General features: G+C 42.9%; 1 protein-coding gene across 1 annotated transcript in view; it reads right to left on the bottom strand.

Moving 5' to 3' along the window:
- Nucleotides 1-26,556, bottom strand: part of TG (thyroglobulin) — a 213,180-nt gene that overhangs the window by 149,014 nt on the left and 37,610 nt on the right. The window contains exons 11-22 of the mRNA XM_069732367.1: nt 25,648-25,887; nt 24,108-24,233; nt 23,566-23,643; nt 22,710-22,825; nt 21,675-21,783; nt 17,392-17,601; nt 16,787-16,941; nt 16,143-16,290; nt 7,436-7,651; nt 6,267-6,416; nt 1,409-1,458; nt 1,115-1,346 (exon numbers count right to left, since the gene is read on the bottom strand). Coding sequence (XP_069588468.1) covers nt 1,115-1,346; nt 1,409-1,458; nt 6,267-6,416; nt 7,436-7,651; nt 16,143-16,290; nt 16,787-16,941; nt 17,392-17,601; nt 21,675-21,783; nt 22,710-22,825; nt 23,566-23,643; nt 24,108-24,233; nt 25,648-25,887 — 1,830 coding nt within the window. The remainder of the gene's footprint in view (nt 1-1,114; nt 1,347-1,408; nt 1,459-6,266; nt 6,417-7,435; nt 7,652-16,142; nt 16,291-16,786; nt 16,942-17,391; nt 17,602-21,674; nt 21,784-22,709; nt 22,826-23,565; nt 23,644-24,107; nt 24,234-25,647; nt 25,888-26,556) is intronic.

The following is a 26,556-nucleotide window of genomic DNA, read 5'->3' as shown; positions in this document are numbered from 1 at the left end:
AGGACAATCCAACACCCTCAAGCATTCAGTCCATAGCCTCAGCAGTGCTTCCAGGACTCCAGCCCACTTCAGGACAATCCAACACCCAGGTTATTGCAGGATTCACGGATCTCAGTGCTTCCAGGACTCCAGCCCATAGCAGGAGACTCCAACACCGACCATCCAGGACCTTGCACATGGACCAAACAGATCCATGCACAGGAACCACACAGGACCATGTGACCCACACCCTGGTCACATTACATACCTGTAACCACTCCCCTGAGTGGGAGTGTGGGTGTGTGTGGCTAGTCTGACCCTCCCATCTCTCATAACTAGCCCTGCCAATCTCCCATTAGCATTACACAACTACTTGTGAGACTACAGGTCCCAGCACACCAACCAAACTTCAGACTGACAGCGCAGAGTGTCTTCCTCTGCAACACACACACACCGGCCATTTACACTCCTGCCGGACTTTGTCTCATCACATTTATGCCTCCAAGCGCATCTTGAAGTGCACACAAAGCGCCCCCTGGCTGTAACGTGGGTCACCGCACCACAGCACACAGTGACTACACCAGCAGAATAGTGAGTGCAGCTCTGGAGTATAATACAGGAGGTAACTCAGGATCAGTAATGTAATGTATGTACACAGTGACTACACCAGCAGAATAGTGAGTGCAGCTCTGGAGTATAATACAGGAGGTAACTCAGGATCAGTAATGTAATGTATGTACACAGTGACTGCACCAGCAGAATAGTGAGTGCAGCTCTGGGGTATAATACAGGATGTAACTCAGGATCGGTTGTAATGTATGCACACAGTGACTGCACCAGCAGAATAGTGAGTGCAGCTCTGGCGTATAATACAGGATGTAACACAGGATCAGTAATGTAATGTATGCACACAGTGACTGCACCAGCAGAATAGTGAGTGCAGCTCTGGGGTATAATACAGGATGTAACTCAGGATCAGTACAGGATCAGTAATGTAATGTATTTACACAGCGACTGCACCAGCAGAATAGTGAGCGCAGCTCTGGAGGAGTAACTTTTCATCTACATTTTGTCTATACAAAAAAGTGAGGTGCATATAAGACACAGTAATAGACTCCTTATTGCAGTTACTCACATAAGCATTCATCATCCGTGAGCTCCATGTCAGTTTCTGTCCACACCAGTTTTTCCCCAGAGTTGTCAACACAAAAATACTTGTTACTTGCTGCTTCTTTTTGAGACGGTAAGAAATCTCCTCGGCCATCGCATCGTAAATTTTGCTTATTCCTCTGGCACCTGGTGACACCTAATATATACAGGGAGAAGAATGATAATGTCATAAGGGATCTCAAACCCCGGAGCCTTACCTATAATCTATTGCAAAGAGCAGCTGTGAATACACCCTGCCCTGGAGGACCAAAACTGTTACTATCGAATTCAGTGAGAACGTTGTAATTCTTCTTTTCTCCTGCGGGGGTGCTGTAGGGAAATTAAACATCAATATTTGATTGGTGGGATCTGACTCCTGGCACTTCTGCTGCTCAGCGGTTGGAGATCAGGAGCAGCACAGCTCCACGCATACTTTTTTTTCCAGCTTCAGCAGGAAAATATAAAGAGGCAAATCCTCGTCATATTTGCACCAAAATCTTCACTATTCTAGTTTCTTTAGATTCCTAAATATTTTCTGTAAAAATAATTAATTTATTATTTGTTATTATAATTATATTATAATTAAATGATTATAATTTATTATTTATTATAATGTGCAGAAAAGTAATTTCACTGCAGTAAATTGATGGAGACCTCTCTGCGCTGTGTCCTGGTGTAACCTATGGTCTGATGTATCTATGACCCGACTGGCTGTCACACACATTTTTTGTTTTCCACCCAGCGAGGGGAACGGATCGGTCACAGACTTATCAATCGTTCCCACATTTCATATTCTGCCCTGGATTATAAAACTTGTATCCAATTGTTTCCATTCCAGAAAATGTAGCACAAACAGCTCCGGAACTTCTGCTGACGGCGCAGAAACGGATCATAATAAACAGATTTGTTACATTGTAACAAGTGGTTCCAAATGCAACATGTGGCCCTTAAAGTGACGGTTCACTCGGGGGTTGTGTAATATTATGGGGAAAAAAAAGGTCTGCTTATTTTCAGAAAAACTGCACAAAATTTTGTGACTTTTGCCATTTTTATGCCAGGACCGAACAGCTTTTTGAAAAGTGGGCTAGACAGGACAGGAGCGAAAAGCGCCCCATGATAAATTCATCATCATTTATGCCACCAATGCATGCATGTGCCAGACTAGTGCATGGAGATAGCAGGAAGCTCATTTGATCTTCTTATCTGTGAATGAGCAATTTTCATATTCTCCGGTTAGACTGAACAAGACCATCATTTTATATTTATTTGCATTGGTGCCATGTAATACTACATATGACCTGGAGTGGCCACTGCAGGAAAAAAGTGCATATGTCACCAGCCAGACTCTGGCGATCAGTTGATCAGCAGGAACTTATAATTCAAGAAGTGGGAATTTTCATTCTTAGTCCTCATTGCTCACATGGTTAATGAAAGCAATTCCAATAATACCTGTACTGCTATTTATGCAATTATTTTGCATATTTGAAAAAAAAAAATTGCCTTGGGAGATTGTACACCTAAAAGACAATTTCCAATAGCAGCTTTATGAAGGATGGAGGTATTTAATGGTAGCCTATAATCCTCCTGAAAACATGTGTAGCTGTAACAGGACACCTGGCTCAGCAGGTGGCCCTGCCTTCTCAGCTTCAAAGAAGAAATTCACACTCCCACTAGATAGCTAGTACCTAAACTCTTACAGGAAGACCTCCTGCAGTGCCCATGCAACTGTTTTGTTCAGACAGCTAGGGTTTCATAAGGCATATATGGACTTACATCCTAGCCACACACCAGTTACAATTTTGAGATCTCTGGAATGGCCAAATGCCTTCCAGGGTCTCGATCTGCTATAGCACCCCAGGGTGTAGAGATACGTAGATTGGCTAATAGGGGCCAGGTAGCAAAGCCGTATTTGGTCTCAACATGTAGCAGGGGCCTGGCCAGATCCAATGGTGCCAAAACCGCCTCCCTAGGATTGTCCATCAAGGAGTTATGACCCAACTTAGGTTTTTGCGTTTCTAGCTGCTAGATGCAAGGGGAAGAAATTTAGGTTGAACCCAGGGGGGCAGGAGGGGAGTGACCCAAAGGTGTTAACTGCTCTTGTAAAGCATAGCCAATGGCTTTTTTTTGGAGGTGGTCATGGCGAGATACCGTGTGGAGAGAAGTTACAGAACAGAGGGGACAACCAGCTTCTCATGTGGCAGCCCCTCCCCCACAAGATAGGCCTTTCATCTGAGTGGTATCTGTCTCTTATATTCTACATACTTTGTCCTACCACTATTGTATTTGCATATCTGACCATTGTATATGTATGAACATTGTGTATAGTATACAGTGTTTTGTCTAGTGTGCCCTTAAGGCGATTAAACATGTAATTTAACCTTGGGCTCCTCTTTTATCTCGATCCACAAATTCACAAGTTCGTGTTCTCGACTGAACTATCCATGCTACTGGGGCTGCTTTCTGGCTCGATATAATCCCATTAATGGGCTGGGATTATATCTAACGAGGAACTGGTGGCCGTACTACCAGGCTTGTAGTGCTCTGTTTTACCGGTGCTAGTGAAAAGGTTATCTCAGCCTGCCAGGGTTGTGAGCAAGGGTGGTGCGTGGACCTCCCTCACTCCTCGTGCCTCCCTAGGCCCAGGTGGACAGGGGGTATCTGTGCCAAGCTGATCTTATGTGTCCCCACAGGGTGCGGAAGATCACGACCATACCGTGTGATCCTTCTGATGGAAAAGTGATGTCAGGCAAAGTGGTGATGTGCTGGTTCCTTCATATGTGGTGGCAGTGGTGGGATTCTGCGATATCTCTCCGATATCATCCTTCACATGTGGTGGCAGAGCGGTGGAATCGAGATAATAGTGTAAAAGTGCGGGACCCATATTTCCAGACAATAAATACTATAAGCAGTAGCTGTTGCTGCTTAGCTCTTAAGATCAGTTCAGCACTAGACAAATACTATAAGGTGTGTGGGTGCATCAGGTTGCAGCTCTGTGTCAGTGACGAAGGATTGCAAGGATGGGCATTGGCACCATGGTCAGAGCCGGGGAGATGGCCAATGCTAAGGATGGTGGGTAAGAGGTGAAAAACTATGTTGCTCAAACAGAGGGGGAGCCCAGGCTCTCCAAGCAGCCAGTCGTTGGCGGTCAGTCCTGCAGTGGCCCCGTCACCACTTGCCAGTCGCCCCAGGCAGGCTCAGGTACCCTCCTGCAAGTTGCCATGGTCAGACTCAAGGCAGGAGACAAGGCCTCCTATGAGTCCCTCATGGCAGCAGCCAAACTTTGCAAGGCAGTGGCAATTGAATGTTGTGAGGAAGCCGAGTTTAAGCACCAGCGTCAAATGCTCAAGCTTCAACTCCAGCTGCAGAGCCAAACCAGTCAGGAATCCCCTGAGAATCTGATCTTGAGGCTACGGACAGAGGACTTCCACCTGCTGGACTAAGGAGGAGACTTGGGGACTTTATTGCTGGCATTTAAAAACTTGCCATTATTACCATCTGCCTGGGGACCAGTGGGTCCAGTTCTTAACTCCTCGACTCAGGTGTAAGACCCTGGAAATCTTTGGGTACCTGCCCAGCGAGATCACCCTGAGGTATGAGGATATCAAGCAGGCTCTGGTCCGGCAGTAAAACTTGACCTCTGAGACGTACCGGAAGAAGCTCCGAAGTATGCAGGCAGCGGGGTCTTGCAGACAGCTGGACTGATCACATGCGGACCCTACAGTAAGCAGTCAACCAATGGACAACGTGATTGAAGCTCACCACCGTCCAACAGCTGAAGGAGCCCATCTCAACTGAGTAGATTTTGTGGAACTGCCGAAGGCCCTCCAGCAGTATCTCCATGACTGGAAGCCAAAGGGGGTGCATCTCCAACAGCGACACTTGCCAACAAGTACTCCAACAGAACTCCAGAGGCCAAGAAACCTGCCGGCTGGAGAGTTAAACGAACGCTGTGCCTGCTGTCCCTGTCCCCAAGCACAAGGGTGCACCTGCCCATGTTTCCCTCTCCACATCGATGGGGGAACTCTGACTATGTCATCTCTTCAAACAGCTGGGACACTTCTGGCGCTGTAGACACATGGCTTTGAAGGACCCGTCCCTGTCCCAGAAACCATCCACTCTTTTGTGTGTGGATGGGGGGAGGTCCCTTGAAAATTTTCAGCCCTACACCGTAGGCCAGGGCATGGCATGGGATTAAGGGACAAATGAGTGTGGACAGAGGTGGTGTACCCACAGGATTTGGTACCCAGGAAAACTTGCTATCTTTGTGATTGGAGGAGTCAAACCGGCGCTGCACATCACCAAGGTATATTTGGACTGGTGTGTTGGGAAAGGAAAGCGGGAGGTGGGGATAACCTCGAATATTCCAGCAAGTGTTTCGCTTTGGAAAGACCTGGGGCGGCTAGTGTCCCACTATGTGGCAGCTAAACCCCCAAGTCCTGATCCTCCAGACAACAGCATAACGTCCACCACTGTTGATGTCAATGCCAATACCATGCCTACTGATGGGGATGTGGGGGTGGGTGATGTACTCTATCTCTCTCCCCAGGAAGGGGGGGGGGGAGAAGATCAATCAAGTAAGCTGTAATAATACCTAAGAGTGTGACAAGCAGGCATGTTGGAACTAGTTGTCCTATGAGGTTGTCACAGAGGGGACAGACAGGTGGCAGACAGCTGTGGAGGGGGAGCATGCAATTGAAGGTGGGGCTGTCCCTGAAGAAGTAGGGCACCCAGGTAAGGCCTCATTACAGGGTTCCTCCACAACCAGGATGTCAGAGGGCCAGGCTAGCCAGTCTAGAGTGGCGACTTGGTCAGAAACAGAGGAAAAGCGGGCACTACACGCGATTGCAGTGGCCAATGCTGCTGCCAGGCGCAGTGGTGGCAACAGGTCCCCAGGGACCCCTTGGTGGTCTAATGGCTTTCTCTCTTCCAACCAAATGGCTGCCAAGTCAGATGGAAGCCAGGAGACAGGTCCCAGGGAACTGACAAAAGATGTGGCAGTCTTGACTATGACTTGGTCTTACAGCCATCCCATACTATACATCTAATTTAAGGAGCTGTACTCCTAGTGGCTGTGGCTATAACTCCTTGGCCTTACAGCCATTCCATAATATACAACTAATGTGGGGAGCTGTACTCACAGTGCCTGTGGCTATAAGCTCCAGAGTAGAGGGTGGTTGTGCCCAGCGGGCACTGCAGGCATTTGCTCTTCCCAGCATTTTCCTGATAAGATCCTACAAGACAAGGAGTGCACTCCCCATCCTTGGAGTAACTTCCAGCTGGACAGATCACTATGGAGAGACACAGAATCATTGTAGAGCATGTAATGTGGTTTTACATAGAACTACAGAAAACATAGAAACATATTGAAACATACTGCATTTCTACCCATATTTGTCTTATTTTTTTTGTTTTGAAGCTGTTTTTTTGTTTTGCGCAAATTCTTCTAAGTTTCACCTATTTTGAAGTTTATTTTATACCTGTTTGTCTGGATTTTTATGTTGTAGATGGGGTATTTGTTACCAGATGTTTGCTGATTTTTCAATAGTTGTAACTAATGATGAGCGAGTGTGCTAGTTACTCGAGTTTCTCCGAGCATGCTCGGATGGTCTCTGAGTATTTGTGACTGCTCGGAGATTTAGTTTTTGTTGATGCAGCTGCCTGACTTGCGGATGTTTAGCAACCTGAACACATGCAGGAACTGCCTGTTTGTTAGGGAATCCCCACATGTATTCAAGCTGTCTAGCTGCCGCAAATCATGCAGCTGTGTGGCCATAAACTAAATTTTCTGAGCACGCAGAAACACTTGGAGACCACCTGAGCATGCTCGGAAAAACTCAAGTAACGAGCATACGCGCTCATCACTAGTGGCAACTTTAAAAAAAAAAAAAATTTGCTAAACTTTTGCCCAAAAATCTAACAACTTTTTAAAAAGTCACAAAACATTTGGAAATAAAAAAACACTTCCACAGTGACAAAGTGAAAAAAGCTCACAAAGTCAAACACATAAAGTAGGCTTAAGAAATGGAGAAAAATAAGGAGAATATGAAAAACAACTAACAAACACCATAAGTAGCAAAAAAGTGCAAGTACAATAATGAATCGGTTTCTTGGCTTCCAAAATGCAACATAGTTCAGGGCGCTCTGCACTGGCACTAAACAGCCGATATGTGTGTGGTCACATAGGCTGAGAGTTAAAAGCAGCACAGTTCTGAATGCAGCTCCGGCTGTGGCTAGAGTAGAACGCATTTTGTATAATCGGATTCTGAAATCTTTGTTATACATAACATATTTCCATCCGCACTCGTACCGCAGCCTTCCACATCCCCAATTTTCTCCGTCCTGGAGTTCAGCACTTTCTGAAATCCCTTATCGCAGCCGAGTGTGACACGAGAGGCCCCATCATCTGGGAAGAAATCAGACTGATCTGCCACAAATAGTTTGGACTCCAAATTCAAGGAGTAATTGCCAGTTCTGACTAGAGATAAGAGGCTCCCAACCAAGTTCTCGTCAGCCACTGCAGATTCTGTTAGGGGGGAAAGAAACGGGATAAATGTTAGTAGTGGGATGAGGAAATCCTTCCATTAAAACCAAGCAAGCTACATTGTGAACCATGGGGATAATATTAGTCACTCAGCTCGTCCTAGTGGAGGCTGGAGGCAACTAGAATGTTGTAATAAAAGATGATCTATCATCTGTTCTTGCCTTTGTTTTATTCTGGCTGCTCCCCTGAGTAGTCCACTTTTTTCTTTTTTCAATTCCGCCATATGGTTCCAGAGATATGGGCCTTTTTATATACAGAACTGCTCACAGGATCCTCGAGGGCGTGTCTGTAGGTTGCACCGCATAATTACCCTGTCAGCCCCACCCCCTTAGTAAAGACCATAAAAATAAGCACTAAATAAAAAGGCCCATATCTCTGGAAGCGTATGGCAGATTTAAAAAAAACAAAAAACAGTAAACTCAGGAGAGCAATGAGAATAAAATAAAAACAAACACTGGGCTCTTATGACCCGTTGACACATCTTTCTTAAAGGAAATCTGTCAACAGTGATGGACATGCTGACGTTAGCAGTCTTTCACTTATGCACCCTCCAGATGCTGATTGACAGATTCCTCCCTATACACAGAATTAGGGAGTTGCCAAGTCTTCTAAGAGTGGTCACTAGGGGGAGCTGCCTGCATTTATATTGCTCCCATAGACATCAACAAACCTTCAGAATTCTAGATGCACATAGCTCCCCCTAGTGGTGGCTTCAGACCATCAGAATATTTTCATTTAACCCCAGTGTTTTGGTCTTAATTGATCAGACATGTCTTAGGGTGTGATCACCTAGAGTTATTTTTATGTTGATTTTGGAACAGATTCTGCCCCAAATTCAACACATGGAAAAAAAATAATTTAAAAATCTTCTTAAAAATCTTTGACTAGTCTTTGAATTAACTTCCTTTACATTTTCCCCCTGAAAAAAAGAAGCAACACATCAATACTTGAGACTTTTTAGTTTGAAATCATGCTCCAAATTTGTCTAATTAATCAGTTAAAATGGAAAAAAAAATATGTTATACATAAAAAAGTCAAAAACTAACACTAAAAATTGAGCTCCAAAAAAAGTTGTCCCTGATTCATCAGTACTGGCATCTTGCATGAATCTGGTTCACCTTTCTGCTGCCAGGCGCCACTACATGAAATGTTACTAGCACATTCCTGTCGTAATTTAGGCCACTTTTTTGTATGAATTAGGATGAAATTATTGGCCATTCCCTCGCCAAGGAGCTTCAACCACTTTTTAAAAAGTTAGGGTAAAAATGCCAAAAGTCACGAAATACTTCTGCAATTACATAGTGCACAAAAATATTGCAACATTCCAAACAGTTTTATTCTAGAATTCTAGGAAAAACTGTATGATGAATTGGGGCCATAGGTTTTTTTAATCATTTTTTTTTTTCACCTAATCGATTTTGCACAATAGTGGTTTAAGAGCCCTAACCTTTTTTTTTCTTTTCTTTTTTTTACATCTCAGGCTTCAGAAAATAGATTTTGAGCCAATTGGTATATGAGACATAGTGCTGTATTTTAAAGCCTTTCATATATCATTAGCTTTATTAGTAAAAAAAAAAAGTTTCCAAAAAGAAAACTTTCAGCGTTCTTCAAGTTTGCAACTTGATGCTAAAATATTGGATCGTGTTGTATATACAGTATATGTGCTTCTCACAAAATTAGAATATCATTAAAAAGTTAATTTATTTCAGTTTATCAACACAAAAAGTGACACTCATATATTATATAGAGTCATTACACACAGAGTGATCTATTTCACATGTTTATTTCTGTTAATGTTGATGATTATGTGTAATGTAAACCCGATACTCAACTTGTGAAGAAGAACTTTAACTCATTCCTGTATTGTAGTACAGCAAAACGCTTCGGTTACTATGACCTTCATCAGTTACAGACTATTGTACTGAGAGCTTCTTGTGCACAGTTATAGATGATGGTTTCAATAAAGCAAGTAGGCCTATGTAGATAATTGGGAAGACACGTGTGTATCCACATGGGATGTGGTATCCACCGCTTGTCAAATGACAACACCTGCAAAGGCTTCCTAAGTGTCTAAAACGGTCCCTTAGACTGTTTCAGTAGCTCCACAATCATGGGGAAGACTGCTGACTTGACAGATGTCCAGAAGGCAATCATTGACACACTCCACAAGGAGGGGAAGCCGCAAAAGGTCATTGCTAAAGAAGCCGACTGTTCACACAGTGCTGTATTCAAGTATATTAATGGAAAGTTGAGTGGAAGAAAAAAGTGTGGTAGAAAAAGGTGCACAAGCAACCGGGATAACCGCAGCCTTGAAAGGATTGTTAAGAAAAGACCATTCAAAAATTTGGGGGAGATGCACAAGGAGTGAACTGCTGCTGGAGTCATTGCTTCAAGAGCCACCACACACAGACATATCCAGGACACGGGCTACAAGTGTCATATTCCTTGTGTCAGGCCACTCATGACCAATAGACAATGCCAGAAGCGTCTTACCTGGGCCAAGGAGGAAAAGAACTGGACTGTTGTCAGTGGTCCAAGGTGTTGTTTTCAGATGTAAGTAAATTTTGCATTTCATTTGGAAATCAAGGTCCCGGAGTCTGGAGGAAGAGTGGAGAGGCCACAATCCAAGCTGCTGGAGGTCTAGTGTGAAGTTTCCACAATCAGTGATGGTTTGGGGAGCCATGTCATCTGCTGGTGTAGGTCCACTGGGTTTTATCAAGGCCAAAGTCAGCGCAGCCGTCTACCAGGAAATGTTAGAGCACTTCATGCTTCCCTCTGCCGACAAGCTTTTGGAGATGGAAATTTCATTCTCCAGCAGGACTTGGCCCCTGTCCACACTGCTAAAAGTACCAATACCTGGTTTACACTCAACAGTATCACTGTGCTTGATTGGCAGCAAACTCTCCTGACCTTAACCTCATAGAGAATCTATGGGATATTGTCAAGAGGAAGATAAGAGACACCAGACCCAACAATGCAGACGAGCTGAAGGCTGCTATCAAAGCAACCTGGGCTTCCATAACCCCTCAGCAATGCCACAGGCTGATTGCCTCCATACCACAACGCACTGATGCAGTAATTGATGCAAAGGAGCCCCGACCAAGTATTGAGCGCATTTACTGAACATACATTTCGGATTTTAAAATAATTTTTCAAGCTGGTGTTATAAAGTATTCTAATTTCCTGAGATAATGACTTCTGGGTTTTCATTGGCTGTAAGCCATAATCATCAACATTAACAGAAATAAACAGAAATAGATCACTCTGTGTGTAATGACTCTATATAATATATGAGATTCATTTTTTTATTGAAGAACTGAAATAAATTAACTTTTTAATGATATTCTATTCTGTGAGAATATATATATATATATATATATATATATATATATATTTTACATAAAACCTCCCAGCAGTTCTTGCAATCACGTGATCAGTGGGTCCAATAGAGGCAAAGTTGTCGCTGTCTCTATTTATGACAGACATTGGAAAAGAGAAGACAGAAGAGATTATAAACCGCTTCTGACTTCTCCTCAATGTTCCCATTTGTCAGACACAAGATTTGATCCTTATTATTTGCAGAGACAGGAGCTTTAAATCTTATATAGTGGTCAAAGTTTAAATCCCAAGACTTTGTGCCCAAAAATATATATGTCATGCGTCATAAACAGGGTAATTCTATGGCTGTATAAAGGGAAGCATTATTTTGACTCTGCTCATATGGCAGCACTCTACTGGTAATATCTATTGTGGTAGCATTGTTTGTGGTGGGTGTGGCTTGGGTGGAGTTTGCATGGAAAAAAATCTTTAAAGAATGCGATAAATAATACTTAAAGAGTTTCCTTAAATACTTACGGTATTTGTTACTTGGTGTAAATGCCGCTGTTCTCCTGAATCCAGGGATGTTTTTCTTTTGCTCCTTCGCCTCTGCGATCCTGAGATATGCCTCCCTGTATATAAATTTAGTCTTTTTAAGCAAGTGGGTGTGGTCCTATAAAACATTTCTCCATAAAGAGTTAAGGACCACACCCACTTGGCTAAAAGTACAATTTTTATATATAGAGAAGAAAAGGCCATATCTCAGGAAAGAAGAGACGCAGCAAGGAAAGAAGAGACGCAGCAAGGAAAGAAGAGACGCAGCAAGGAAAGAAGAGACGCAGCAAGAAAAGAAAAACGTCGCCGGATTCAGGAGAACAGCGGCAGGTAAAAAATAGACCTATTTAGGGCAAGTGACAAATCCTTTTTAAAGTAGTAGAGTAAGATTATCATTAGCTTTCGATTAAACAAGACTAAATGTGAAATTCTGTTCATGAGAAATAATGTGAAACGTGGTCAGGGAAATAATATAATGGGCATCCCGAAAGCGACAGCATCTGTAAAATATTTGGGAATACATTTGGGAAGTTCGCCGAAACAAATATATGACCTAAATTATAAGCCTATTATTGACAAAATAGAGAAAGAATTGGAAAGATGGGGAAATCTACCCCTCTCACTACTAGGCCGCTGTCATCTAATTAAGATGACAAGCTTTGCGAGATTATTATATCCAATGCAGACTATTCCAATGCTAATCCGACACGTCGATGTTCTCAAATTGAATAGGGCTTTCTCTAAATTTATTTGGAGGGGGAGAAAAGCGAGACTTGTTATGAGAACACTAATGCGTCCAAAAGAGGGAGGAGGAGTAGGGTTGCCGAATATTAGAGGGTATAATCTCTCGTGCTTAATGAGGAATGTAGTTGATTGGATTAAAAAGACAGGACGCTATACAGATTATACACTAGAAACGGAATTTTGTGGCTCATGGGATTTGACAGCATTGCTTCACACGCCACTGTCATACTTACCACCAAATATTAAACACTCGGTTATTTGTAAAGACACTATTGCTACATGGAAAGCAGTAAGGAAAAAACTGAAAATGTCATGGAGAGTGTCAAAGCACCTGAATCCTTGGTCATTTCCAGCCTTTAAATTGGGAAGGGAAAATAAATTATTCATAGAATGGTCTAGAAAAGGAGTACAGACACTAGAAGATTTACTACATTTACAGGAAGGTTGGTGGCTGACGGGATCTGAGGTATTAGACAAATATGAGCTACCGGGATTCCATTTGATGCTATATAGTCAACTGAAGCATTATGTACTAGATCTCTTACAAGATGTAAGGAAGGAGGTTGACTCAGATGTGTGGGGAGACTTAGTCACTAAAGACATTAAGGAAATATCGATCTCCTCGATATATGGGTCGTTGAGAGATGTATTACGACCATCAGGGTCAGACAAAGTGTTTTGCAAATGGGAAAAATTCATGCAAGATGAAGAACTTGAGCATAAAATACTACATGGATGGAAATTGGTAAGGGAACATATCATAAATGAGCAATGGAGGGATAGCCAATTTAGAATAATGCATAAAATAATATGTGGCTTTAATATACCGCCAACTCCACAGAACCCTGATAGGCAGATGAGTTGCCCCAAATGTAGCGCATCAAGAACAGATATGGAGCATGGCATGTGGTCGTGTCCCAAGACACAAGAGCTTTGGACCATGGTTCAAGATATGTATCTACAGATGTGTGGGATTTGGGTAGACTCTAGCCCGATGTGCTGGTTGTTTCATTATACGACAGGCAAAACAAGAGGGGGACAGTTACATGATCTGTTCCATACTATTGCTTTGGTGACAAAACGTTTAATTTTGCAATATTGGTTGGCTAGTTTACTCCCAGGGATAAAAGAGATTAAAGCAGAACTAATGGCTGTCCTATATTTAGAAAAAAGAGAAGCAGAAAGGGATAAAGATAAGATGACGAAAAGATTTTTCAAAAAATGGAGAGTGTTCATAGAATCCCTATTGTCGACAGGGGAAATTCAAGAGATAATGAGGCCTTTTGTTAATTCAGATTGGTATTTGTTAGAAGATTTAAGTGGTAGTTTGGATAAATTAAAATTTGTCACATGATAAAGGCATCAGTTGGTGTATGTTCTGGATTTGATTGTCGGACTCCAATCATTGAAGTGGGTTAGATGTGGACATTAGGGGACATGTTAATATTATTTGTGTTATAAAGATTAACGAGTGTTTTATTTCTGTGTAATAATTTAAAGTAACACTTGCAATATGTATTGTACTTATTTGTTTAAAAAAAAAAAAAAAACAACCAATAAAAATGATGTTTAAAAAGATTATCATTAGCTGGGATCAACAAAAGTAGCAGTTTGGCGGCAGGACTATTAGCCGATCGCTCCCTGCACTAGTCTTAATCCCTCTGTTTCCTCTTAATCCAGGATTACACTTTACATGAACCCGGATGATTGAAATGATAGAATTATTTTCGGAAATTGAGTACTTTGTAGAAATGTAATATAAATCTCTGGATACTCTGCTTCCTTTCAATGTGGCAATAATATGTTGTTGGATTCACAGCAGAAAAACAGTTTTCGTGAAAGGAAATCTGTGAAATATTTGGGTTTTTCTATAAAAGGTTTTTTTTTTTAATGAATCGAATAAACCTATAGACATCTTAAAGGGATATTCCAGTCTGGAATCCCACAGGATGAGCCATAAATGTCTGAAATCTGGGACCCGCATCTACTGGAAGAATGGGGCCCAGACACATGCGCCTGTGAACTGAGTGATTATTGCGCATGCTCAGCACTCTACATCCTCTTGGTTTGAGTTCCGGAAATTGACAAGCAAGCATGCGTAATAATTTTTAGAACTTCCATATAAATGAATCAGAAGTGGTGAAGGCGGTGCACAATGGGTCCCCATTTTTTAGATCTATCCAAAGAAATATCCTAAATGTCCCAGATGAGAATAATACTTCAGCAACCAGTTTGGTCTTATATCATGTTTTCTTGTAGGACCAACACCCCGGGACACACATAGATGTAAGGGAGGGTCATAGCAAAAAAAATAAATTAGGGTCCTCGTCTGATCCCGTTTAACAGAGTGAGTAGCATGGTGAGGCACCAACACAGGTCGAAACACACATCCCTGCTGTGCCTTCTCTTCTAGGCGCTTAGCTAACCCAGAGCTGGATTCACAGCTACACTGCTCAGTACGGCTATATAATCTCCTCCAGGCTGATGCTTCTTCTGAACATTTGCTACCTAGAAACAGGAGATCAGGAATCCCTCATGTCTGTGTGTGCTGTGTATGGGAGACAACATAGCTGATAGTCTTCACCCACATTTGAGAGACATCTGAAAATTAGAGATAAAGACTGCAGAGTAGAAAACTGCCGAAAAAGCAGAATACAAGATATCTACTGGCAAGCAATATTGTTATTCCTCATGTACACATGATAGCTTATTATTATTCATTTCTTTTGGCCTCACTCCCTATTGACCCATATACCCAGCCATGCTATAACTGAAGAGTGGACAGGAGATGGCCCCTGTGCAATAACACTACACGGGCACTTTGTAGCCAATTAATCAAATAGAATGCACAAATTCACCTGCTTTGGAGCTGAAAGTGGCCCGGTTATCTCTTGGACCCCTGCACCAATGATGTGACTGCCTCCTGCTATAACTGAACTCTTGCTTTGTTGAAACCTTCATCTTGGCTTCCCGACTATGCCTAGGTTCCATCCTAGGTTCCATCCTGTTACCACTTTGCTATATGCCTGACACCCATTTGTGACTTTTGGACTGCCTGACCATGCTTCAATCCCCCAAGTCCATTTTATTCCTCTTGGTACATTTAGAGACATTTTACAGTAACGTACCCTTCATACTGTCTTTAGGCTAAGTACCCCCCCCCCCCGTACTAGACTTTGTCCATGAAACCACTTGACCAGCTAAAGGCACAAAGGTCCCAGAAGAAATAGAAGTCTTGGTGGAGGGGAAACTATAGGTAAAGTTATACCCTCATCTTGGTTGTTTTCCTGGGTTGGCTTTTTCCCAGTTGGACTATGAGAGATAAAGCAATGGGTATCCAAGGTTGCCTATTCCGACCAATAATAATGCATCATTGTCATCTTCTGCTAGCGTCCAAATGGTTTACGGTACAATTTTTTTTTCCAGATATCTACTTCACTTTTTGAAGTCCACACCCCGCCCAACCTCTTCACAATTTCCATCGAAACTCTACCACACCCTATGAAAGTACCATCAAAGCCACCCAAACTAGCTTTTTAGAATTTTCCAGGAGATTTCAGAGGAACCTGAGAGATTTGAGACTCTTGAAGGTCTCCTGTTTTACCAGGAGCCTCCTGCCTCTTGGACTTCATCATCGTGTTCTGACACTCTAAAGGGAGTTTGAAACCTTTTATATATCTTTTTCTGAGCTCAGTTGACTTATGACCACAAACCACATCAAAGTTTAACGGCTCAACATTTTTAATGAAACATAATTTAAAAAATTATGACATTCATGGGGATCCCAATTACCAATTTTGCCCTAAAAACAAGGGATCCTCCCCTCAGCGGCGCTCACCTCGATCCATGTACCTACCAATGTCATGTATAGTGGGCAGAGAGGATTCTGGGATTTGTCGTAGCCGAGCCGTCCAGGTGATATTCACTCCTAGTCGGCTGGAGAACAAACACGTAACGCGGGCGGCCAAGTCATCACAAAGCGTTACACGTTCTTCTCTGGTGCTCTATAGAAACAGATCATCAATAATCGGCAATAGTGGGTGATACATAGACGACATCACCCTCCACCATCGTAAAATATCCAATGGGGAAAGAAGATTTGGTTGAAACCCCCTTATAAAAGGTGATGGACACTAAAATCAAACCAATTACACTTCATATTATCCTATAAAAATCTATAGGATATTGGATGTCGTTCTAAGGAAAATTCCACCAGAATAGAGGGTAAGCACCAACATTTTTCTGCCAATTTTTCGGAACCTTTAAAGGTGCTGAATCCCCAGTATTGACATTGTAGTCCTGACCCTGACTCCGTCCTGGATCCTCCAGTTTGTGGGCGAAATTTGGTAAAATTCAATTCCCTTTTTTTTCAGCCAAGGATGTCGCAAATTTCATTGAACCGTTTCCAAAAATTCTGGACAATCCCAGGAAGTTTGGGACAGTTGGCTTATATAAAGAAGTCACCCCCTCATAAAAAAAAAACAAATACGGTGTGCTTACCCGAATGTTACACAATCCCCGAGATTTCAGGTCGTCCAATATAAAAGCCTCAAAAGCTTCTAGGGTCCCCGAGTAGTCATCCATGCAAATTTTACCAGAAGGCAGCAAGAGCTGGAACCAGGCCAGAGTTTGGAGAGTTTGGAAGGACCCCAACCCTGTCGATGGTATGAACAAACCATAGGCAGCAGAGTTGGACTACAAAATTTAGGTGTGACAAATTTGACACTACTACATCTGCATAACTGCTCCTAAAAAAAAACCTATTCTATATATCCTACCTTGACTTTTTTCGTTTGTAGCTGGGTTGTGGAAGCTTGTAGGGTCAATTAAAAAGTTCTGCTTATTTTTTGTAGCTGTTAGAACTGTTGCTAGTTTTCTACAGCCACCACTAGGAGGAGCTCAGGAGCTTACTGCATTCTGCTTATTCTTTTAATGCAAGCCTAACCCTGTATTCAGTAAGCTCCTGAGCTCCCCCAAGTGGTGGCTATGGGTAGGTTGGATTTTATCAGATCATCTATGTCTAGACAGCTTTATATGAGCAAATAAAAGCTCTGAGCAGTATAAAAATATATGAAGAAATGTTTATCTTAGTATCTGGCTCTCACTTTGACAGGTCTGGATATGAGGAGGCTGAGAGGTCCATCGCTGAGACTGTGCATCACATGTGAATACAGCATTGGGAAACACTTTGCTGTAACCTTTGTGACACATAACGAGGCATTTCTGTGACTTCTCTCCAGACTCCAAAACTTCCTGACAGAAAACTGATCCATGATCGATATCCAGTGCTCCAAAGGGAAGAGGACACAGCGGAGCTGTCAGAGGGAAGACATTTCTACGTTAGCAGAGAAATCATTCAAACTGGAAAAGAAAAAAAGATCTGTCCGTCTTATTCAGGCTACAAGATGCACATCCTTTGTGACACAGTTACCGTGATCCTAAGTTGCAACCTCTACTATACCCCCCAGAGCTGCACTCACTATTCTGCTGGTGCAGTCACTGTGTACATACATTACATTACTGATCCTGAGTTACATTCTGTATTATACTCCAGAGCTGCACTCACTATTCTGCTAGTGCAGTCACTGTGTACATACATTACATTACTGATACTGAGTTACATCCTGTATTATACTCCAGAGCTGCACTCACTATTCTGCTGGTGCAGTCACTGTGTACATACATTACATTACTGATCCTGAGTTACATCCTGTATTATACTCCAGAGCTGCACTCACTATTCTGCTGGTGCAGTCACTGTGTACATACATTACATTACTGATCCTGAGTTACATTCTGTATTATACTCCAGAGCTGCACTCACTATTCTGCTAGTGCAGTCACTGTGTACATACATTACATTACTGATACTGAGTTACATCCTGTATTATACTCCAGAGCTGCACTCACTATTCTGCTGGTGCAGTCACTGTGTACATACATTACATTACTGATCCTGAGTTACATCCTGTATTATACTCCAGAGCTGCACTCACTATTCTGCTGGTGCAGTCACTGTGTACATACATTACATTACTGATCCTGAGTTACATCCTGTATTATACTCCAGAGCTGCACTCACTATTCTGCTGGTGCAGTCACTGTGTACATACATTACATTACTGATCCTGTACTGATCCTGAGTTACATCCTGTATTATACCCCAGAGCTGCGCTCACTATTCTGCTGGTGCAGTCACTGTGTACATACATTACATTACTGATCCTGAGTTACATCCTGTGCTATACTCCAGAGCTGCACTCACTATTCTGCTGGTGCAGTCACTGTGTACATACATTACATTACTGATCCTGAGTTACATCCTGTATTATACCCCAGAGCTGCGCTCACTATTCTGCTGGTGCAGTCACTGTGTACATACATTACATTACTGATCCTGAGTTACATCCTGTATTATACTCCAGAGCTGCACTCACTATTCTGCTGGTGCAGTCACTGTGTACATACATTACATTACTGATCCTGAGTTACATCCTGTATTATACTCCAGAGCTGCACTCACTATTCTGCTGGTGCATTCACTGTGCACATACAATACATTACTGATCCTGCGTTACATTCTGTATTATACCCCAGAGCTGCACTCACTATCCTGCTGGAGTAGTCACTGTGTACAAACATTACATTACTGATCCTGAGTTACATCCTGTATTATACCCCAGAGCTGCACTCACTATTCTGCTGGTGCATTCACTGTGTACATACATTACATTACTGATCCTGAGTTACATCCTGTATTATACCCCAGAGCTGCACTCACTATTCTGCTGGTGCATTCACTGTGTACATATAATTACATTACTGATCCTGAGTTACATCCTGTATTATACCCCAGAGCTGCACTCACTATTCTGCTGGTGCATTCACTGTGTACATATAATTACATTACTGATCCTGAGTTACATCCTGTATTATACCCCAGAGCAGCACTCACTATTCTGCTGGTGCATTCACTGTGTACATACATTACATTACTGATCCTGTACTGATCCTGAGTTACATCCTGTATTATACTCCAGAGCTGCACTCACTATTCTGCTGTACACACATTATATTACTTATCAGTAATCAGGGATCAGTAATATAATGTATGTACACAGTGACTGCACCAGCAGAATAGTGAGTGCAGCTCTGTAGTATAATACAGGATGTAACGCAGGATCAGTAATGTAATGTATGTACACAGTGACTGCACCAGTAGAATAGTGAGTGCAGCTCTGGGGTATAATACAGGATGTAACTCAGGATCAGTAATGTATGTACACAGTGACTGCACCAGCAGAATAGTGAGTGCAGCTCTGGGGTATAATACAGGATGTAACTCAGGATCAGTAATGTATGTACACAGTGACTGCACCAGCAGAATAGTGAGTGCAGCTCTGGAGTATAATACAGGATGTAACTCAGGATCAATACATGATCCTTCAACAGCTTACTGTTCTTCTCCCGGTGGCTAAAACTAACAACATTTTTCCGTGTCCTCTTAAAAGTTTATCGGAGAAAGGAGATTTTTGTGTACTCACCGTAAAATCTTTTTCTCCGAGCCAATCATTGGGGAACACAGGACCATGGGTGTTATGCTGCTGTCACTAGGAGGATACTAGGGTCAGATGGCCCCGCACCATCGCCAGATTCCGTCGCAGTCGACGGAGGTGAGTTCTGGCTTAAGGAGGAACCCCGGAAAGAGTCCAATGTCTTGGCCAAGGAATCCACTGAACGTGACAAGGACGCGGCCCACGCAGGAGGGTTAGGCTCGGCAGGGTCGGTGGATACATTGGAGGTGGCGGCAGAGGGCAGCTGCGCATAGACCGGGTCACAGTTCTGGCACAAAGTGGTATTGTGGGCACATAGCAACGCAGAATTGCAAGTGGCACATGAAGTAAAAAACACAGTGTGCTTTTTATTGCCCCTTTTTTGCCTCCTTAGATTGAGACATAGTGTATGTCTATTCTCTAGTAAACTGCTAATAGCAGGGCTATGGGTGCAGAGAAGGGGTTAAACTTTTCCCTATGGAGTGGAGCAGCTTACCCACGGTCCTGTGCTAGTGTCCCCAGGGAGGAAGAGAGGGAAGTAGCTTCTTCGGCTGTATTTCCGTGCAGAAGTGGAGTCCCAAGATGGTGCCCGAGATTTGCAGGGCTCTTCTCGTTCAGAACGAGAAGCGCCTGAATAGTGGGCGAGGCTCCGGCGGTGGGCGGGATTTTTGAATTACGGCCTAGTCCGGCTGAAGAAGCCGGGGACTAAATTAGTGGAGTCGGCCGGCGGAGCGCGCTGGCGGCCGCGCCGAACGATCGCCGCTGGCATCGAGCCAGCGGTACCTCTCCCCAGGGACCCGGACCGCACCTTCCCACGCCGGCAGGGTGAGGAAGGGTAGTACTCACCGAGGAGGGAGCCACCTCCAGCTCAATCGATCCTCCCTATGTCGAGGGATGGAGAGTGTCCTGATGTGTGCTTGCCGCAGGGGACTTACGGATGTGCCTGCCGCAGGGGGCTTACGGCTACAGTGGGGACTACATGCGAACAGGTGAGGGCTTAATTGCGGAGGAGCCCGGGAGATGCACATAAGAGGTATACTCTATGTGCTCGCCATCTTGCAGGGGGGAGATCGGGACCGTATAGGAACCATCACCCTAGCGTAGATTAGGCATGCCCCAGTCGTCGCAGGAAAGGTACGGGGAGGTATACTCGTCGTTCTTGCCTGTTTATGGTTCAGGGGAGAGCGGACCCTGAAAAAGAATCCATCACCCCATTCACACCGTTAATTAAAAAATAAAAATTTACAGAAAAAATAAAAATAAAATAAAAAATGTTGGGGGCTGAGAACAGACCGAAGTGCCCCCTACAGACACTAAGCGAGAACTGAGTCGTTACTGGCCAGTCAAGGGGTGTATACTGCAGAGGAGGAGTTAACTATTTGTGTTTACTTAATGTCCTCCTAGTGGCAGCAGCATAACACCCATGGTCCTGTGTCCCCCAATGAGGCGTAGGAGAAATGTAGTTTTCTTCAGCCATATTTTATATGTACACTCCACAAAGACAACAAGAAGTCAAGATGTTGAGGCATAACCAGAAGCACCACCATACCCTGACAGATGGATTCCGGCTTTCCATCCATGGTCACTTCTGTCCCTGCAGCTTCTTCACCGTGTATGAAGACACAGACACATTGATTCCTGTTCGGATCACATTGCTCCCGAGTTGGGCTCCCATTATCTTCACATGAGGCAATGACCTGCTCACCTAGAGAATTGCCTTCGGATTTATTGATGGTGCAAAAACCTGGACCTGTCAACAATATCATACTCCAGTCACATCCGGAGGTGCATCCTAGAAGTGTCCGCCATTAGGTTTTCGTAACAAATCTACTTACATGTGATGTTCTCCGAGCCACCAAAGTCTTTCACGAGAACTTTGCCACTTATTGGATTCACACACCAGGACTCCATCTCCGATTCTTGCAAAGTAACGTATTGTCCAGTCTAAAAGAGAAGATTTATAAAACTCAAGATAGTTCCGATCATCACTGTTTAACCATTGAAGAGCCGATGGCCATCTTTGACAACATTTATAGTTCTGACGCCTTTCATCCCTCCTCCACACCATGATGTGATTGTGAGGATCTCATGGTTTGCCATGACAGCCAGGCTCCAATGGCAAAGGGTTAAATCTGCTAATCTCACCCTACTAGTCTTAGAATCTGACAAGCCAAGAGGAAAAAGTAAGGAAGAGCATATGTGCATGAAGTTGAGGACACAGTAAAGAACAAAATACCCCCACTAGAGTACACAGGATCGAATGTTTGGCACTAGTCTGGCACCCTACAGAGAGTCCCCCATTGCTCTCACCACCTGGGTGTAAAGGGGAATGGACCAACCTACATGATAGACCTCTATAGTGTGTTCATATTAGTATCAAAGAAGCTTGAAGCCTATATTATGATGACACAGACTGCGACTCAATGGAACTACACATGATCTCAATTCTTATTACCTATATTTGGCATCTAAAAATGGCCCTCAATGCACAAAATGAATAGAATTTGCTTATGTGGAGTTGACTAGACATTATTTTCCTAATTTGAGACATTCTGTCATCTTGAGGCACTAGGGTATTGAATTGTACATATTCTGCATGTACAGTAAGGACGCATCTGCAGTCACCAAAGAACCCAAAGGACAAAACAAAGAAACAACAGGACTCAAAATGTGCAAAAGTCACATCATGTGACTCCCTCGCAAGGGGCATTTTCTGGCTGTTCCAGCCTGATCTTAAAACACAGGACTCATTCTTCTTGTCCTTGATGAGAAGTCTTCACATTACCTGTACAGTTCTGGCTTTGGATATAATAATAGAATAGTTTTCATGAAGATGCAACACCGTGGATTATTACTTCGTGGTACATTACCTCCGTACAGCGTGGTATAAATACTTTGGATGTACCAGTCTTCATAATAGAAAATTTCTTTGGCATCCAACTGGCGATCAAAGAATTCATCTGAGCTTGTTGGCAGGAAGTCCGACCTACAGAGATTCAGATATTATATTCCTGAGTTATGCAAAACTATCTTTATCTGGGCGTAGACACAAGACATTTCTTGGCAAATCAAGACAACTACTGTGCTGTTTGCTAGCAATCGAAAACTGGAGCCCACAATGTTATCACTGATGGCTTCTCCTGTCTGCCTTTGTTTGAAAATGTGAGTGATACAGTGGACCTTTGAATACCCGCAGAAGTGTACACTGCCCATGAGAATAAAGTTGAATGCTTCATCCATACTGGACCTACAGCAGCACGCTTGGACCTTTGGAGACTCCATTGGATCTTTGGAGACATGTGAAGGTCCAAACTGCCAATGAGAATGAAATTGGAAGCCTACTCATTCCTGGACCTACAGCAGCACTCTTGGATCTTTGGAGACCTTTGTGGACCTTAGGTTACCTGAAAAGGTCCACACTTCCCATAAAGATGCAGTTGGAAGCTTCTTCCACCTTGGACCCACAGCTGCACTCTAGGAACTTTGGAGACTTTTGTGGACCTTTGGAAACCTGCAAAGGTCCACACTGCCCATGAGGATGAAACTGGAAGTTTCCTCTATGCTGAACTCACAGCAGCACCCTGGGACTTTTGGAGACCTTTACAGACCTGCAAAGTTCCACACTGCCCATGAGAATGAAGTTGGAAGATTCCTCTATCCTGGATGCACAGCAGCACTCTTGGCTGCCCCTATGAGGTCTATGGTCATAAAAGCACAGAGTCTCACACTGCGGAGGTCCATAGGTTCTCGTCACAAGGGATCCAGGAATGTAGCCACCTTCATCATCAACACACCAATAGTGACCTAAAGAAGAGATGAACGAAATGTAACAAAATATCAATGAATTCTACAAAATTTGAAATCGGTTTGTAATTATTTTTGCTCTTATTGAGAATTTATGTTCTAGCAGAGAGGTAACATGATTCTTCCTTTCTCAGCTGGCCTTCGAGATTCATGCCATATGGTCTACTCCACACAACTTTTCATGCTACCAGAGAGTACCCCGTCCATGTAACAGATCTATGGTTCCACCAGCACAATGAATGCCACCACGTCAGTGTTTTGCTTTAGGTGTATCTTTAGGCCCTCTTGATTGCATAAGAAGGAAGGTGGCTTAGAAGACCATACACTATCAGGCAGTTGAGTATTACCGATTGGGGTGAATCTGGCACTGCCTCCGTTCTTCTCAAACTCATGAACAAAACTTTATGTTGCATCCATGTAATTAAAAACCCACAAAGAGAATACCATAAAATATTATTTCTCACCTGTACCCTGATAAAACTGAATGGGGTCCCAGTTTCCAAGTCCATCACACTGAGGTCTGTATGGGATATATGACAACTGGGTGGTCTCTCTAGACATTTCTGCACTTTGCTGGAAAAACTGAAGGGCTGAATAGATGAAGAAAAAACATTACTAAAACGTATAAAGAATGAAGTGTGTAAGTGTGGTGTCCCTGGAGCTGTCCTACCGCCGAATTAAACACTTGTTGTGTGGTATGAATCTGTTACAGTGTTCCAGAGTTAATTAAATTCTTCAAGTTTGTCACTATCTTGCCTGAAGAAGGAGCCACTGTGCTCTGAAAGCTTCCAAACATATTATTTTCTGGTTAGCCAATAAAGGTATGACTCCTAGAATACTTCTGTCATCATTGGGCAGAAAAGTATTCACATCACTATGAGGAGCCAATCCATGAAGGTCCCTCCTTCTGTGAAGCATTACTTGGACTACTGTATATCCTCCAGTAATTATCCTGTAGACATCAATTGAAGTCAACTGCACCCTAGCCATCCTAAAACCCGCCAAGACCCTAAACCTGGCCCGATTTTTGGGGTGATGAGTTGTAGTTTTTCATTGTCACTTTTTTGTAGCACATTTCATTTGATCAATTTTTATAACTTTTTTTTTTTTTTTGGGGGGGGGGTGCAAGAGAACGGCAACGGTATTAATGTTTTGTTTTTTTTCACTGCGTACCATTTGGCATAAATAAAGTCCTTCATTTTTAGTTTGCTAACTGCATACTGTCATTAATTATGAGTGCATTGGTGTGATACCTGGTTTTTTTATTTTTACTATTTGTAACCATTAAGATCATTTTAAATAAAAAAAATCTTAGTATTCTGGGAGTAAACTTTTTCTTTTGCTCCTCTAAGGGAACTTGACGCTATTATAATTTGTTGTAACACTTTGGAATAATTAGAAATACTATCTGTCAGTGTTATTCTCATGGGCAAGCTATGAGGCCCAATAGGCAGACAGCGATAGCAAACCGATGGGGTCAATGTTAGGCCCATGGCTGCCATAATATAAAATTTAGAACACTACAATTTATTTATTTTGAGCTGATGGGCTGAAAGATGTAGCATCTGAAGTGATGTTAACTGCAAAGATGAGAGTTATATCTGATCCTGGCAGTGCTGGCAGAGGTATGGTTGTGTATATTGTGGGCATTGGGCAGCAACTATGAGATTCCAGAAACAAACTTATAATATTGAACATGTGGTCAAATTAAAGTCATGCATGGGCCCCGAAGCAATACATAACATGCCCCCGCTCTGCTCTAACCTGAAATTCTTATCATTGCGTTGGTCACCATTGTTTCTTCTCCTTGGTCTACTAGCAATCTGCATTTAATTTTCTACCACCCCATTATTGACATTGGTCTCTTTATCAGTAAGATTGGGGCCTCTTAAAAGTGGGACCCATAGCAGCCTTTTAGGTCTGCAACACTGGCATTTAGTCCTATATGGTCATGGTCTTAGTGATTAATATGTGAAATATATAAATACCGCATGTTACACGTACTGGAAAAGGCAGCAAGCTTAAGACCATAGAGGTCTCTACTCAAGAACTTCTCCGATAACACAATCCCTGATTTCTGATCCTGTGTGTACAGCAGATCCCTCTCCGATAGTCGGATGCCGTTGGCTGCTAAGAAGGAGTAGGCCAAAGGAAAATTGGAAGAATTTGACACATTGATGATGCTTCTGGCGTCTTTTATGAATTGTAAGGTCTTCAGTTTTGCAATTTCACAAGACCCGGGGCCTAACAAACACATACAAAATTCAAAAACAGGGTAAGGGTATTTTTTTACTTAATTGCACAATGCTTCAACCTAATTTACTCACATTTTATCTTAGAGCTGTATGGAGCCCCAATGTAGAAAGCATAAGTAGCAGCTAATGCTGCATTTTGGCAAAGAAGATCATAGCATATCTTACTAAACTTTTGGTAAAAATAGCCAACTTAAAGCACAAGGATACTGTCATGATCCAGACCTGGTTTTGAGTCCTGTCTTCACTTTTCCCGGTCTGATCATGTCAGGGGTTAACTTTTTTCAGCCTCAGTCTAGTCTCAGTTTTGCTATTTATCTCTGCTGCATCCTGCACGTGAGGTCAGTTATAGCTTCTGCCTACCGCGTGAGTAGCTGACTCTGGTTATATCCTGATTTGTCCTGCTGCGATTCCTGACTGTTCCCATGTCTATTCATTCCCCTCCCCCCGTTCTGACTCAGTGTTTTCCTTTCGTGTTTGGACTCTCTGGTACTTGACTCAGCTTTGACTCTGACCTGACTCTGTCTTTTGCTACTGGTACTGCTGCTTCCATCTGGTATTGACCCTCTGGCACGTCTCTGACTCTGAGTTTATTTTCCCCTTGGTACTACATTACTCTCCTGAGTTTGACGTGTTTTGTTTGACTACCCTGTTGTCTGGT

The sequence above is a fragment of the Ranitomeya imitator genome, chromosome 6, assembly GCF_032444005.1.
Source record: "Ranitomeya imitator isolate aRanImi1 chromosome 6, aRanImi1.pri, whole genome shotgun sequence".
NCBI classification, from domain to species: domain Eukaryota; kingdom Metazoa; phylum Chordata; class Amphibia; order Anura; family Dendrobatidae; genus Ranitomeya; species Ranitomeya imitator.
This window is presented reverse-complemented; position numbering and strand designations above follow the sequence as displayed.